Raw genomic sequence first — 14,493 nt, 5'->3', positions numbered from 1 at the left:
TTGGATTGAGGTTGTGTGTTTTGGCAGAAATACCACAAAAGTGATAATGTATCCTTCTCAATGCATCATATTAGGGGTATCTAATGTCAGTGTGTCTTATTACTGATGATGTCAACCTTGATCACTTGATTGAGGTGGTGTCTGCCATATTTTTCTGCTATTTTTCTTTTTGTGCTAATGTTTTAAGAGGAGATAAATTGAGGCTATACAAATACTCTTTTTCTCTTTAACTTTTACCCACTGATTTAGTATTCATCTGTAGATCTTAACTATAATTATTGCTATGAAAGTGTTTTGATGGTAATTTTTTATTTCTCTCATTATATCAAAATTTATTAATTAGAATTCTTGTAAAAGGTAGAATTATCTCTTATCCCTCAGTTATTCATTACTTCAGTCATGTATATCAGTATGGACTTATATATATTTATTTTATTTTCTGGGTAATAATCCCATGATATTGTTATTTACTCTGTTGCTCAAATTGTTGCAGTTTTGGCCAGTGGAGGTTCTTTCAGCTTTTCTTAGCTTGAGAAGATAGTCCAGGTTCATCTTATATTTTTCTAGCCTCAGCCCTGGAATCACCCATTTCTCCAAAGAACCCTGGTTTTTATTTTAAGAATGGTATTTAGAAGCCAAGATCTAGGCCCTAGATATGTTGTTTGTTACCACAGTAACACTGCTTTTAGGCTATCTCAACAGACAGAGCTAGGAAATATAGATATGTATACTAACCCATTTATATTTCTACACACACATCTATATTTCTCTGTGTATGTGTGTGTGTATAGCTTTTTTTAAAAAAAAAAAGAAAAAAAACCATGAGGTCATAACTGATACTTTTCAGGGTAGTCCTGCACCAGTAGGCCAGCTTATTTTTAACTTTTTCTCTGAAAAACCTGCCTTTCATTAACTACAATACGTTTATTTATTTATGATGTACCCTTACTTTTTAATGAATGTAATTTACATTTGTGCTTTAGCAACATTATATATTGCTAAATAGTAGATTCTGCAGGACTTTTCTTGAATATCTGTGAATAACAAGAATTAGCTATATTTGTTATATTGTATGTAGAATTCTGTAAAGGCACCTTAAGAAGCATATTTTAGAAAGGATTTATAAATCAAGTATGGTTTTATTTCTTACTTGATCTTTTGTTTAATTATGAAATTAGAGTTTTATATGTTTTGGTTATATGACACCAAATTATATTCTTAAACAAGTTTAGATATTTCACAAATTTGCTTTGAAAGTCTTTTTTTTTTTTTTTTTCCCTTAACAGGTCTTAATTTGCAGAGTCAATTTAATCTTGAAAATGTCACTGTTTTCAATACCAATGAACAGGAAAGCACTCTGGGTCAGAAGGTGAGGCCAATGTGAAATTTTCTAACAAAACATATTTATCATTTATGATTTAGATAACACATGTGGCTAGGACCTGTAAGTAATTAAAAATTTAAAAACCTTTGCTTTTATTTCCAGCTGTAGAAGTAAGTGGGCCAGGGCTCAGGGGCTGCTTTTCACTTGTGGACGGCTCTGTTTTAAGGCTGATGCCTGAGATAAGCAGGTGCAGAGGGGTTAGGAATAACTAAGGGAGACGAACTTGTCTGTCACTTTGTCATCCTGTGGTGACTTATGTATTGCTGTGAGACTGGAGGCTGTGCCACCAGTGTTGCAAAATGCCAGCAGAGTTACCCATGGTGGATAGGTTTCAGTGGAGCTTCCAGGCTGAGACAGACTGGGAAGAGGAAAGAGGCTATCAGCGTCTCAGATTAGCCAGTGAAAACCTTATGAATAGCAGTGAAACACTGTCTGATATATAACTGGAAAACTTAATGAACAGCCCTGAAACATTGTCCAATATAGTATGGGAAAATGAGCCCATCGGGTGAGAAGGCACTCAGAATTTGCCTGGGGAAGAAGAGCTGACTCCTCAGAGTATAGACGACCTTAACGATATGGATAGAGTAAAGCTTTTGGGACCTCCATTGGCTGATGTAGCATGACTCAAAATGAGTTGAAACAGATGCAAACATCCATTAATAATTGGAACATGGAATGTACGAACTATGAATCTAGGAAAATTGGAAGTTGTCAAAAATGAAATGGATTGCATAAAGATCGATATCCTATGCATTAGTGAGCTGAAATGGACTGGTTTGGGCCATTTTGAATCAGACAGTCATATGATCTACTATGCCAGGAATGACAAATTGAAGAGGAATGGTTTGGTATTCATCATCACAAAGAGTGTTTCAAGATCTGTCCTGAAGTACAGCACTGTCAGTGATAGGATAATATCTATATGCCTACAAGGAAGACAAGTTAATACTACTACTATTCAAATTTACACACCAACCACCAAAGCCAAAGATGAGGAAATTGATGATTTGTACCAGCTTCGGCAGTCTGAAATTGACCAAACATGCAATCAAGATATGTTGATTATCACTGGTGAATAGAATGCGAAAGATGGAAAAAAAGACGAATCAGCGGTAGTTGGAAAATATGGTTTGGGTGATGGAAATCACACTGAGATCGCATGATAGAATTTTGCCAAGACCAATGACTTATTCATTGCAAATACCTTTTTTGAACAACATAAGCAATGACTATAAACGTGGACTTCACCAAATGGAATACATAGGATCGGATTGGCTACATCTGTGGCAAGAGGTGATGGAGAAATTCAGTGTCTTTGGCCAAAACAAGGCCAGGAGCTGATTGTGGAACAGACCATCAACTGCTCATATGCATGTTCAAGTTGAAGCTGAAGACACTTAAAACAAGTCCATGAGACCCAAAATACGACCTTGATAATATCCGTCATGAATTTAGATAACCTTTAAACAATAGATTTGATGCATTGAACACCAATGACTGAAAACCAGAGAAAGTGTGGGATGACATCAAGAACATTATCCATGAAGAAAGAAAAAGGTCATATTAAGATGAAGAAAGGAAATAAAGACCAAAATGGATTTCAGAAGAGATTGTGAAATGTGCCCTTGAGCAAAGAGTAGCTAAAGCAAATGGAAGAAATGACAAGATAAAATAACTGAACAGAAGATTTTAAAGAACAGCTCTCATGGACAAAGACAATTACTGTAATGAAATGTGCAAAGACCTGGGCTTAGACAAGCACAAGGGAAAAACATGCTCAGCATTTCTCAAGCTGAAAGAACTGAGGAAAAAATTTAAGCCTTGAGTTACAATATTGAAAGATTCTATGGACCAAATATTGAATGATGCAGAAAGAATCAGAAGAAGATGGAAGGGGAACACACAGAGTCACTCTACCAAAAAAAATTGGTTGATGTTCATCCATTTCAGGAGGTAGCATATGATCAAGAACCAATGGTATTGAAGGAAGAAGTTGAAGCTGCACTAAAGGAATTGGTGAAAAACAAGGCTCCAGGAATTGACGGAATACCCACTAAGATGTTTCAACAAACGAAATGCCCTGCTGGAGGCACTCACTCAGCTATGCTAAGAGATTTGGAAGACAGCTACCTGGCCAACTGACTAGAAGAGATCCATATTTGTACCTATTCCAAAGAAAGGTGATCCCACAGAGTGTAGAAATTAATAAACAATATCATTAATGTCACATGCAAGTAAAATCGTACTGAAGATTATTCAAAACTGGTTGCAGCAGTATATTGACAGAGAGCTTCCAGAAATGCAAGCTGGATTCACAAGAGGACATACAACGAGGGATATCATTGCTGATGTCAAATGGATCATAGCTGAAAGCAAAGGATACCAGAGAGATGTTTGCTTATGTTTTATTGACTACTCAAAAGGATTTGATTGTGTGGATCATAACAAATTATGGATAACATTGAGAAGAATGGGGATTCCAGAACACTTGGTTATACTCATGAGAAACCTGTACATAGATCAGGAGGCTGTCATTTGAACAGAATAAGGAGATACCACATGGCTCAAAATCAAGAAGGGAGTATGTCAAGGTTGTATCCTTTTATCATACTTATTCAACTTGTATGCTGAGCAAATAATCTGAGAAGCTGGATTATATGAAGAAGTATATGGCATCAGGATTGGAGGGAGACTCATTAACAACCTGTGATACTCAGATGACACAACTTTGCTTGCTGAAAGTGAGGGTGATTTGAAGTACTTATGAAGATCAAAGACTACATACAATCTTTAGTATGTATTATACCTCTATGTAAAGAAAACAAAAATCCTCTCAAAACAACGAGCTACCATCTTGCCCCAGCACTAGTAGCAAAGTTCAACAAGACAAAAAATAACAAATGGTGGCAATGATGTGGAGAGATTGGGACTCTCATACGCTGCTAGTGGGACTGAAAAATGGTACAGCCACTGTGGAAAGCAGTATGGCGATTCCTTAAAAAGTTGGAATTAGAAATACCATTTGAATCAGCAATTCCTTTACTAGGTATATATCCTAAAGAGGTGAGAACCAAGACTTCCAGTAAGATGGAGGAATAGGCAGAGAAGCGACACAGACCCTCTTCAACAAATAAAACCAATGACAGAGATAAAGAAGATAATCCTGGAGCGCTGAGCTTTGAAAGGAACTCTACAGAAGTGGATTAGGCACCAACTAGTGGAAAAACCTGAACAAAAACAGTGAGTACAGAGACGGAGCTGTGTACTGTCAGCTGCCCTGATGGGACCAACAGCTTGAATAGTTCCAAGTGGTGTTGGGATCTGAGAATTGACCTGAAGATCAGCCTTTAGGGCTGTAGGGATGTCTGCGTTGGTGGCTATGACTAAGAAGGGAAACAGCAAGGAGGGAGAAAATCTGAGTTGTTGACTTTCTGCTATCCGGAGGCTGCAGCCATTTTGGATATTTAAAGTGACTGAGGACACAGCCATATTGGATATTTAAAGTGACCGAGGGTGCACCCATTTTGAATGTTTCAAGCGGCAGACATTTTGAATATTTGAAGTGACCAAGGTTGCAGCCATTGTGAATGTTTACAGGTGGTGGCCATTTTGGATATTTAAAGTGACTGAGGGTGTACCCATTTTGAACCTTTACACGTGGCGACCATTTTGGGTTTTAAAGTGACAGCATTCTCATTTGGATTTCAGGGACCTAAGAATAGGCTCTGTTTGCCAGGGTTGGCAGGGATGTATGAGAGATTGACAACAGGAAAGGAGGTAGACAGTGAGTGTATAAGTGCTGTCAGCGAGTGAATAGAGGAGCACAGCACAGTATCCTGCTTGCGTAGATAACATACAAACAAAACAAAACGAAAATTGTGGGCAAGTAACTCCAACATACAATCACCAATTAAATATAAACACAAAAACATCATGATGCCTCAGAGACAACAGAGCATCACAGTCCACACAAAGAAGCAAGATAAAGCAGGAGAAATAAGGGACCAGGATACAGATGCAAAGCACTTACCTGAGGAAGATGTAGCACTGGAACTCCCTGATAAGGAATTCAAAAGAATTATATTTAGGTATCTTCAACAAATTGAGAGACAGATCAAGGAGGACACAGTGAAAACCCTAGAACAATTTCAAAAGACAATACAAGAACAAAATGACAAAATAAATGAAAAATTAGAAATGCTTCAAAATCAACAGACAGAAATCCAGAAGATTAATACTAAATTTTCAGAAATAGATAAGACATTGAATGGGCAAAGGAGCAGAATTGAATCAATGGAAGACAGAATTAGGGAGATTGAAGGCAAATACCTGAATACTTCTTTGGAAAGGGGTCGTTCAGAAAAAAGATCAAAACAAAATGAAGAAAGCGTAAGGTTCACATGGGATACCATCAAAAGGAATAACCTACGTGTAATCGGAATTCCAGAACAGGAAGAGACAAATAAAACGACAGAAAATTGTCGAAGATTTATTGGAAGAGAATTTTCCTGGTATGATGGAAGATGAGACTATATCCATTCAGGAAGTCCAGTGAACCCCAAACAGGATAGACCCCAAAGAAAATCACCAAGACATATCATCATCAAACTCACCAAAACCAAAAACAAAGAAAGAATCATGAGAGCAGCATGGGAAAAACAAAAAGTTAGACCTACAAGGAGCAACCAATAAGACTAAGCTCAGATTTCTTGACAGAAACCATGCAGGCAAGAAGACAGTGGGATGGTAAATATAAAACATTGAAAGAGAAAAATTTCCAACCAAGAATTATGTACCCAGCAAAATTGTCCCTCAAATATGATGGTGAAATTAGAACATTTCCTCATAAGCAGAAATTAAGGGGATTTGTTAAAACCAGACCAACCTTACAAGAGATGCTAAAGGGAGCCCTTTGGACAGAGAAGCAACAACAGTCACCAACAACTGACCATTAACACACATGATGATATAACCCAGAAAACATCCCAGCTATGGAAGTATCCAAAGTAAAGAAGCCTGCAAGATTGTAAAGAGGGAACAGTAGACATCAATTGACAAATGAGGACAACTACAAACCATAAAAAGGGAAAAAACTGTGTCATTACAGAAATTCTAAATGGTAGGGAAGTCAAGACAACTACAAGATAAAACAGACTGTTCTAAACTTGGAAAGAAAACTGTAAATCACAGGGTAACCTCAAGGAAAAATGATAAACCTTCACATCAGAAGAGAGGACCAGCATAAATATCTGGCAAATACTAAAACAATAACAACGAAGGAAGTGATAACATGATTCATAAGCAAAACGAGCTCAGATAGAAAAGTATATGGAACAAAGAAATCGACACCATGAGAAAGCACATAACAAAAATGACAGCAACAATTTCATACTTGCCGATAATTACGTATCTGGCAAGGGACTTATCTCTAAGATGTATAGTGGAAGAGTAAATGACCAAACTATAGTACATACACATAATGGAATGCTATGCAGCAATAAAGAATAATGTAGAGTCTGCAAAGCACTGCATAATATGGATGAACTTGGAGGACATTATGCTGAGTGACAGAATTCAATCATAGAAGGACAAATATTAGTTTATTGTTTTGGAGGGTCAAGGAAAGGTTTATATATGAAGGGAAACTTTCTTTGTTGGTTGCCAGGGAGGGAAGAGGAGGGAATACTACAAAAATAATAATAATAATAATGCATTGACCCATGTTACTTTGGTTTTGTGCATTTCACTGTACATAAATTATGTTTCAATAAAATGCATTAAAAAAAATGAGAACCAGAACAAGAACAGATATATGCACACCCATATTCATTGCAGCACTGTTTACGATAGCAACCTAGGTGTCCATCAGCTGAAGAATGGATAACCAAACTATGATATATACTCACAATAGAATACTCTGCAACCCTAAATAATAATGTAGAATCTACAAAACACCACATAGTGTAGATGAACTTGGAGGACTTTATGCTGAGTGAGATAAATATTGTATAGTCTGTTGCTGTAAAAAGTCAAGGAGGTTTATATATGGAAGGAAATTTTCTTGTTTGGTTACCAGGGGTGGGAGGGGAGCGGAGGGGAGGGACCACTGTTAGATAGGTAGAGACAAGTATTGATTTGGGTGAAGAGGACAGTGTGCCACATGTGAGTGATGAACACAGTGTCATTGAGGAAGAGGAAGACAGAGAGGTACATGGGAGGTACAGACAACCAAGATGAACCCTTTTGCACATACAGTACTGCATTGTCAGTGAAGGCAAACATGGATATGCAGGTGGATAGGTGGATGTACAGGTTGAACTGTTAGGTGTCTATGCAGGAGGAGTGTGCCCAAGACTGTGTATAGGGTTGGCAGACAATGTTTCTACAAGTGTATTGTTATGTTCTGTAAGAATTCCCAGGTGTATAGTAGAACTGACAAGTGACAAGGTTGTAGTCCACTTCTTGGGCACAGCCAGCTACCCAGAGGGATCAAGTAGTTGGACCTGTGGGCTGGGACCATAGTTGCAGGGGACATCAAGCTCAATTGGCATAACATACTACACAAAATATTGTTCCACATCCTACTTTGGTGAGTAGCAACAGGGATCTTAAAAGCTTGCAATCAGCCATCTAGATGCAATGATGGGTCTCTCCTGTCCAGAGCAAAGAAGAATGAAGAAAACCAAAGATTCATGGAAACAATTAGTCCAAGCGACTGGTACATCATGCATTCCTCAGCCTACATGACTGTGAGACCAGAAGAACTAAATGGTGCCCAGCTACCACTGTCAACCACTCGGAGAGTGATCTCTGTAGGAGATCCTGGATAGAGTGGGAGAACAATATGAAACAAAACTCAGTCATTTGAGGGGGAACTGGGAGGTAAGAGACCAGGTTTGCTGGTCTGATAAAGCCTGATGGAACCACTGAGACTATGGCCCCTAGCTGCCCTACAAGTCTGGAATTGAACCCACACCTGTGGCTTCCAGCCAAACAAAAGACAGGCATATGAGCTGAACATTTACACTAGGTAGATAACACTCCTTGGCAAAAACAATCATGGGAGAATAGAAGGACTGTGTATGCACAGGGAGACATCTTGGGGCAGGAGTGCATAGAGGGAAGGACACAGGGAAGAGGTAACTGTGAGGAGGCAGTGGGAGGGGAGGGAGCTGTTGCGTTGCGGTAATTGTAGTCCATGTCATGAGACAGTGTATGTGAACAGCTGTGTGGCAAGTGAATTTGCTCTGTAAACTTTCACCCAAATCATAATAAAAAATAATAAAAACAAAAATCCTCACAACTGGTCCAATGAAGAGCTTCATGGTGGATGGAGAAGAGGATTTTCAACTTCAAATCCTTGAAGTTGTCAAGGATTTCATGTTACTTGGTTCTCCAGTCAACACCAATAGAAACAGCAGTCAAGACATCAGATGACTTATTGTATTGGGCAAATCTGCTGCAAAAGACCTCTTTCAAGTGATGAAGAGCAAAGATGTCTCCTTGAAGACTAAGGTACACCTAACCGAAGCCAAGATATTTTCAGTTGCCTTTTATACATGTGAGAGCTGGACAATGAATAAGGAAGATTGAAGAAGAATTGATCTTTTTGAGTTGTAGTGTTGGAGAAGAATGCTAAGAGTACCATGGTCTGCTAAAAGAACTAACAAATCTGTCCTGAAAGAAGTGCAGCCAGAATGCTCCTTGAAAGTGAAAATGGCCAGACTTCATCTCACCCACTTTGGTCATGTTGTCAGAAGGAACCATTCCCTGGAAAGCATATCATGCTTGGTAAAGTGGAGGGTCAGTGAAGAAGCGGAAGGCCCTCAATGAGATGGATAGACACAGTGGCTGCAATGATGTGCTCAGGTATAACAAGGATTGTGAGGATGGCACAGGACCAGGCAGTGTTTCGTTCTGCTATGCATAGGGTCACCATGAGTCGGAGATGACTCGATGGCACCTAACAACAATATAGAAGTAACATGTATCTGTGTAAAAAAGTCAAACAATATAGAAATATATAAAATAGAAAGTACATATACCCCATAACTCAGGGTCCCAAAGAGAACTACATTTAACATTCTTTGTCTTCCCTATTAGACATACTGAGTATATGTACAAATTATGTAAGCTTTTTCCAAATATTAAGTAAACATACCTCAGAGGTACTACAAGTCTGGTTTCAGACCACCACAATAAAGCAAATCGCATGAGTTTTTTTTGTTTCCCAGTGTTTGTAAAAGTTATACTTACATTATACTGTAGTCTTTAAGTGTGTAATACTATGAAAAAGTTTGAAATATTGTGAGAATTTTAAAAATGTGGCACCAAGACACAAAATGAGCACATAGTATTAGAAAAATGGCGCCAATTGAGTTACTTGACACAGGATTGCCACAAACCTTCAATTTGTAAAAAACACATTATCTGTGAAATGGAATAAAAGAAGATTTGCCTTTACTGTTTTTATAATTTATTTTTTAGTGTGTTTTAACAGTATAAAATGAATATATTTCTACATCATTGTATTTAGATCTTGCAGCCTTTTAATGACTTACTATAAATCTTTGAATGGATATACTATGGCCCTGTCATTGGGCATTTACATAATCTCTTATAGTGAAAAATTAGTGATAGTATTATATAGTTACATGCCATTGAGTCATTTATGACTCATAGTGACCCTGTTGGACAGAGTAGAATCCTATAGGATTTTCTAGGCTGTAATCTTTATGGAAGCAGATTGCCAGGTCTTTTCTTCCTTGTAGCTGCTGGTAGGTTCAGACTGCCAGCCGTTTGGTTCACATCTGAGCACTTAACCATTGCACCAGCAGGGATCCTGCATGTTTTATATACAAATGTTAAATTATGCAGGTGTCTCCTTAGAGTAAATTTCTATTAAATTGCTAGGTCAATATATATGCATATTTCAGATTTTGATAGTTGTTGCCCTATTACCTCTCAACAGGGTTGTACCCATTTATACTGCCACTAATGGCACATGGAGAATGCACTGTCTCATACCAACACAGGGAATTACCTGTTTCTAAAAAATCTTTGTTTAATTGATACATAGTTGCAAAATAAATCTTCTTTGTTTTTACTTACATTTCCTTGATTATTAACTTAGTTGAGGAACTTACTATATGTTTTTTGGAATTTTTCTTCTGTGAATTGCCCATTCATTCCATTTGCTCATTTTACTGTTGAATTATCTTTTTCTGATTAATATGTAGTAACAGCTTCCATAACTTACAGATTTATTTTTTGTTTTTGTTCATGTGTTTTCTTTAAAATAATTTACGGTGACTTTGCTTTATAGAAATTTTGAATTAGGATATAAAATTAACATTTGTTGATGGTGGGTTTTCTTTTAAATCTTTAATCCAGCCTATTGTGTTGGAATTTGGAATAAGTTGGGTTATAATTTTATTTTTTTCTAAATGGTGAACTAGTTATTTCAGAACCATTTGCTAAAAACCTATCCTTTGCCCACTGATTTTTGAAAAGGCATCAGCTCTAAACTATTTGTAAGGGTTATTTACAGTATATCTAAGACAATCGAGAGTTGGCAGATTTCTGGTACATTCAACACCTTTTTATTTAGGGACAAGTTATAAAATTTAAAAAATTATTTATTAGGTATAACTAATGTCACTATAAAATAATCATACTGGTTTTGTGTAATTTATTCCTTAAGGGATAATCGTAATCAATATGGAAATAATGTTCACATTGCTTAAGGGTTTATAGAAACTTGTCCTTTACCTTTAGGCATGTTTTGGACTATTCCATATAAACTTGTAACTTTGAATTTCATTATGGAGTTGAGCACCTCCACCTTCCACATGTCCTCAGTTTAAGATTTCTTTATTGCCATTCTTAGAGTCTTTAATACACTAATGATCTTCTCAGTTCTCTAAGAGATCGATCACTGTATATATTTCCAAAACATTTAGCCATGGGCCTTCTAGTCCCAGACAGAATCTGCTGACCATCTTTTCAGAAACACTGGTTTAAATCTTTCCGCTCTGTCTTCACAGCTCTGTTCATTGTCATACTGCTTTTGGGTTCTTGGTGACCTCTATCATATAGTATTCCCATTGCCTTAAAGGTTAACTATAGGTGTTGATAGTTACTGTGCCTGGACTGCTCAGATAATGGTTGTCTGGCAGCATATTAATGACCTATTATTCCAGCCTTTATCTTCTGCCTGACAGCTACTTCATGACAGACTATACAGTTTTTTTCATTTTAGCACACTGAGGATAGAGAAGAAGGAATGGATGTAGAAGAAGGTGAAATGGGAGATGATGAAGCACCAACAACTTGGTGAGTTTTCAGAATATAAGATTTCTTGATTTACAAAGATAATGCGTCAGTAACTTATCAAATACTGGAATAAAGGTAGAGGATAAGGAAGAAGGAACCCATGCTTATAGATTTCTGTTTGTTTCTAACTGTAACTTTAATATATATTCCTTATAATATAAATCCTAAATCACCAATGGGCTGTATTAGTTGGTTTCTAAATTACATGCAGATAGTTTGTTGTTTACATAGCCTAACGTCCCTAACATTTGAAAAGCCAGCTACAGGCAACCTTAGGAACACCTCCTGTCTCCCTGCCGTTAAACTTTGTAGGCCCAGTGCCTACAAAGCAGGCTTTCTTTTTAGTGAAATTGGTGGGATAAGAAATCTTTCACTCCTCTCCCCACCTTCCTATAACTGTGTCTTACCTCATCCTTGTATTTTCTTTCCATATAATTTTTTCCTACTGCTGATTAAAAGAGATATAGAAGACAAAAGGAAAGGTGTGAAGAAAAACTTTCTTTCACTAGCACTCTTCTAGGCTTTAAGGCCACAAAAGTTACCATCAGTTATAATTGGCGGAATTTCCATTATTACTGTCTAGAAGATCAAGAGGGGTTCCTGTTTCTGTCACTAGGGCTACAGCACAGAGAGATATGTTCCTAGCATCCCAGATTTGAAATCCTAACACATATACCTAAAGCAGTATTAAAAGTAATGTGGCTCCAGGCTTGCCCCCAGTACTTCTAGTTATATAACCCTGAGCAAGTTACTTAACCTCTCTGCAACTCAATTCCTTCATCTTTAAAATGTACTAGTGTTACCTACTTGGTACAGTTGTTGAGAGGATTAAATGAGATTATAATTGGAAATTATATATTAAAGCACTTGGTAGTTACCATTATTACCACTATAAAAAACCAAAAGAAACCAAACTCACTGCCATTGAGTCGTTTGCGACTCATAGCGACCCTCATTGCATTTCCGAGGCTATAAATGTTTACAGAAGCAGATCGCACGATCGTCTTTCCATGGAGCAGCTGATGGGTTTGAACCCCTGACCTTCCAGTTAGTAGTCAAGTGCCTTATCCACTATACCACCAGAGCTCCATTACCACTATAGTGTTGATATTTTATGTAGTGGTATATGTAAAGCACAGTGTATTCAGATCAGTCTCTGTCTGTTTGTCTGTTTATTTTTCCAACATTCTGTCTCCTCTCCCCATCTCTCCCCTCCTTCCCTCAATAAACACTGTGAGTTCACAAGAAACATGTGATTCCTAACTGAACTGTAAAATAAAAACAGCTGTTGTTAGCTATAATTATTATTACTTTTTAGAGACCTGTTTGTTCCTGTACATTAGGGACAGAGTAGACTTTTGGGATCTGGATTAAACAACTTAAGGGCAATGGGCCAAGGTAGTAAACCTGAGGTGTAAACAGAACCCCAAAGACAAACTGCCCAATGCAGTCTTGTCTGGTTAGTCTTGTCTATATGGGTAATATGCCCTCATTCATTATGTCCCAGCTGCAGGAGAATTACTTAAATATAGTACACTACACAAAGCTCCCTGTCAGTCAGCCTCAATCACTATTTTTTCTTTGGAGGAAGGAAGTAAGTAGAAAATTAATTTTTGACCAGCTATATTAACAGATAATTTTAGGTACTGTAATTTACAAAGCAGAACACATTACCCATGCACCTGTAATATGAAGTCCATTTCATATTTGGCACACCTGTTGCTTCATTTTGCAAATCACCTTCAATTATTTCCTTTGCTATAAGGTTACACATAGTATAGCATCTAGTTAAACTTGGTGAAGTATTTACCTAACTGTATGCTGCCATAATTATCTAGTGCTGCTATAAGAAAAACACCCAAAGTGGGTAGCTTTAACAGAAATGTACTGGGATAACAGAAATTAATTTTTTCATAGTTTAGGAGGCTAGAAATCCAATTTCAGGTTGCTGGCTCTAGGGGAAGGCACTTTTTTAAAACTGTGATTTGAGTGAATGTTTACAGAGCAAATTTGTTGTCCATGCAACAGTTCATACACATTTTGTTTCATGACATTGATTACCATCTCCCAGTGTAATAGCTCTTCCCACTTCTTTGTGGTTTACCTTTTTCCTGTGTCCTTCTTTTCCTATGCATTTCTGTCCTCTGAGCTATGTCCCTGCACAAATGCTGCTTTTCCTCTGATTTTCCATGATAGATTCATCTAAGGAATGCACCTTCCTGGTGTAACTGGTCAGCTTGTAGTCTTGTCTGTTGTTTGGATGAAAATTAAGCCATGGGAGTGAGTTCAGTTCTGAGTCTGAAAGGTGACTAGGGGCCGTAGTCTTGAGGGGTTCACCAGTCTCTGTCAAACCACTAAGCCTGGTCATTTTTATAGTTTTGAATTTTGTTCCACTTTTTTTTTTTTTTTTTAATCCATGTTTTTTTCCCACTTTATCCAAAATCCCCAATTTTGATCCCTTTCCTAGTGGTTGGCAGTGATAGCTAGGTACCATCTCACCATCTGGTTCTTCTGGTCTTAGGGTCATGTAGGCTGAGGTTGTCTAAGGAAGGCTTTCTTGCTCTGTTGGCTCTTGTCTCTTTTAAGCTTCTGCTCCTGAGCAGTCTTCATGTGGCTTGACATCTCTCTTCCCCTATCTCTGCTTCTCTCTTGCTTGCTTGTTTAATCTTTTTTACAAGGAGCTCTGGTAGCATAGTGGCTAAAGCACTTGACTGCTAACCAGAAGGCTGGCGGTTCAAACCCACCAGCCACTCCTCGGAAGGAAGGTTGGG

At 37.6% G+C, this 14,493-nt stretch overlaps 1 protein-coding gene across 1 annotated transcript in view; it reads left to right on the top strand.

The window, feature by feature from the left end:
* THOC1 (THO complex 1) overlaps positions 1-14,493 on the top strand; it is a 77,586-nt gene that overhangs the window by 15,175 nt on the left and 47,918 nt on the right. Inside the window, exons 8-9 of the mRNA XM_007935604.2 lie at positions 1,287-1,369; positions 11,649-11,722. Coding sequence (XP_007933795.1) covers positions 1,287-1,369; positions 11,649-11,722 — 157 coding nt within the window. The remainder of the gene's footprint in view (positions 1-1,286; positions 1,370-11,648; positions 11,723-14,493) is intronic.

This window comes from Orycteropus afer, unplaced genomic scaffold (assembly GCF_000298275.1).
Source record: "Orycteropus afer afer isolate SDZICR_OR568_19922 unplaced genomic scaffold, OryAfe1.0 scaffold00030, whole genome shotgun sequence".
NCBI classification, from domain to species: domain Eukaryota; kingdom Metazoa; phylum Chordata; class Mammalia; order Tubulidentata; family Orycteropodidae; genus Orycteropus; species Orycteropus afer.
The sequence above is the reverse complement of the archived record's forward strand: the minus strand, read 5'-3'. Positions and strand labels throughout refer to the sequence as shown.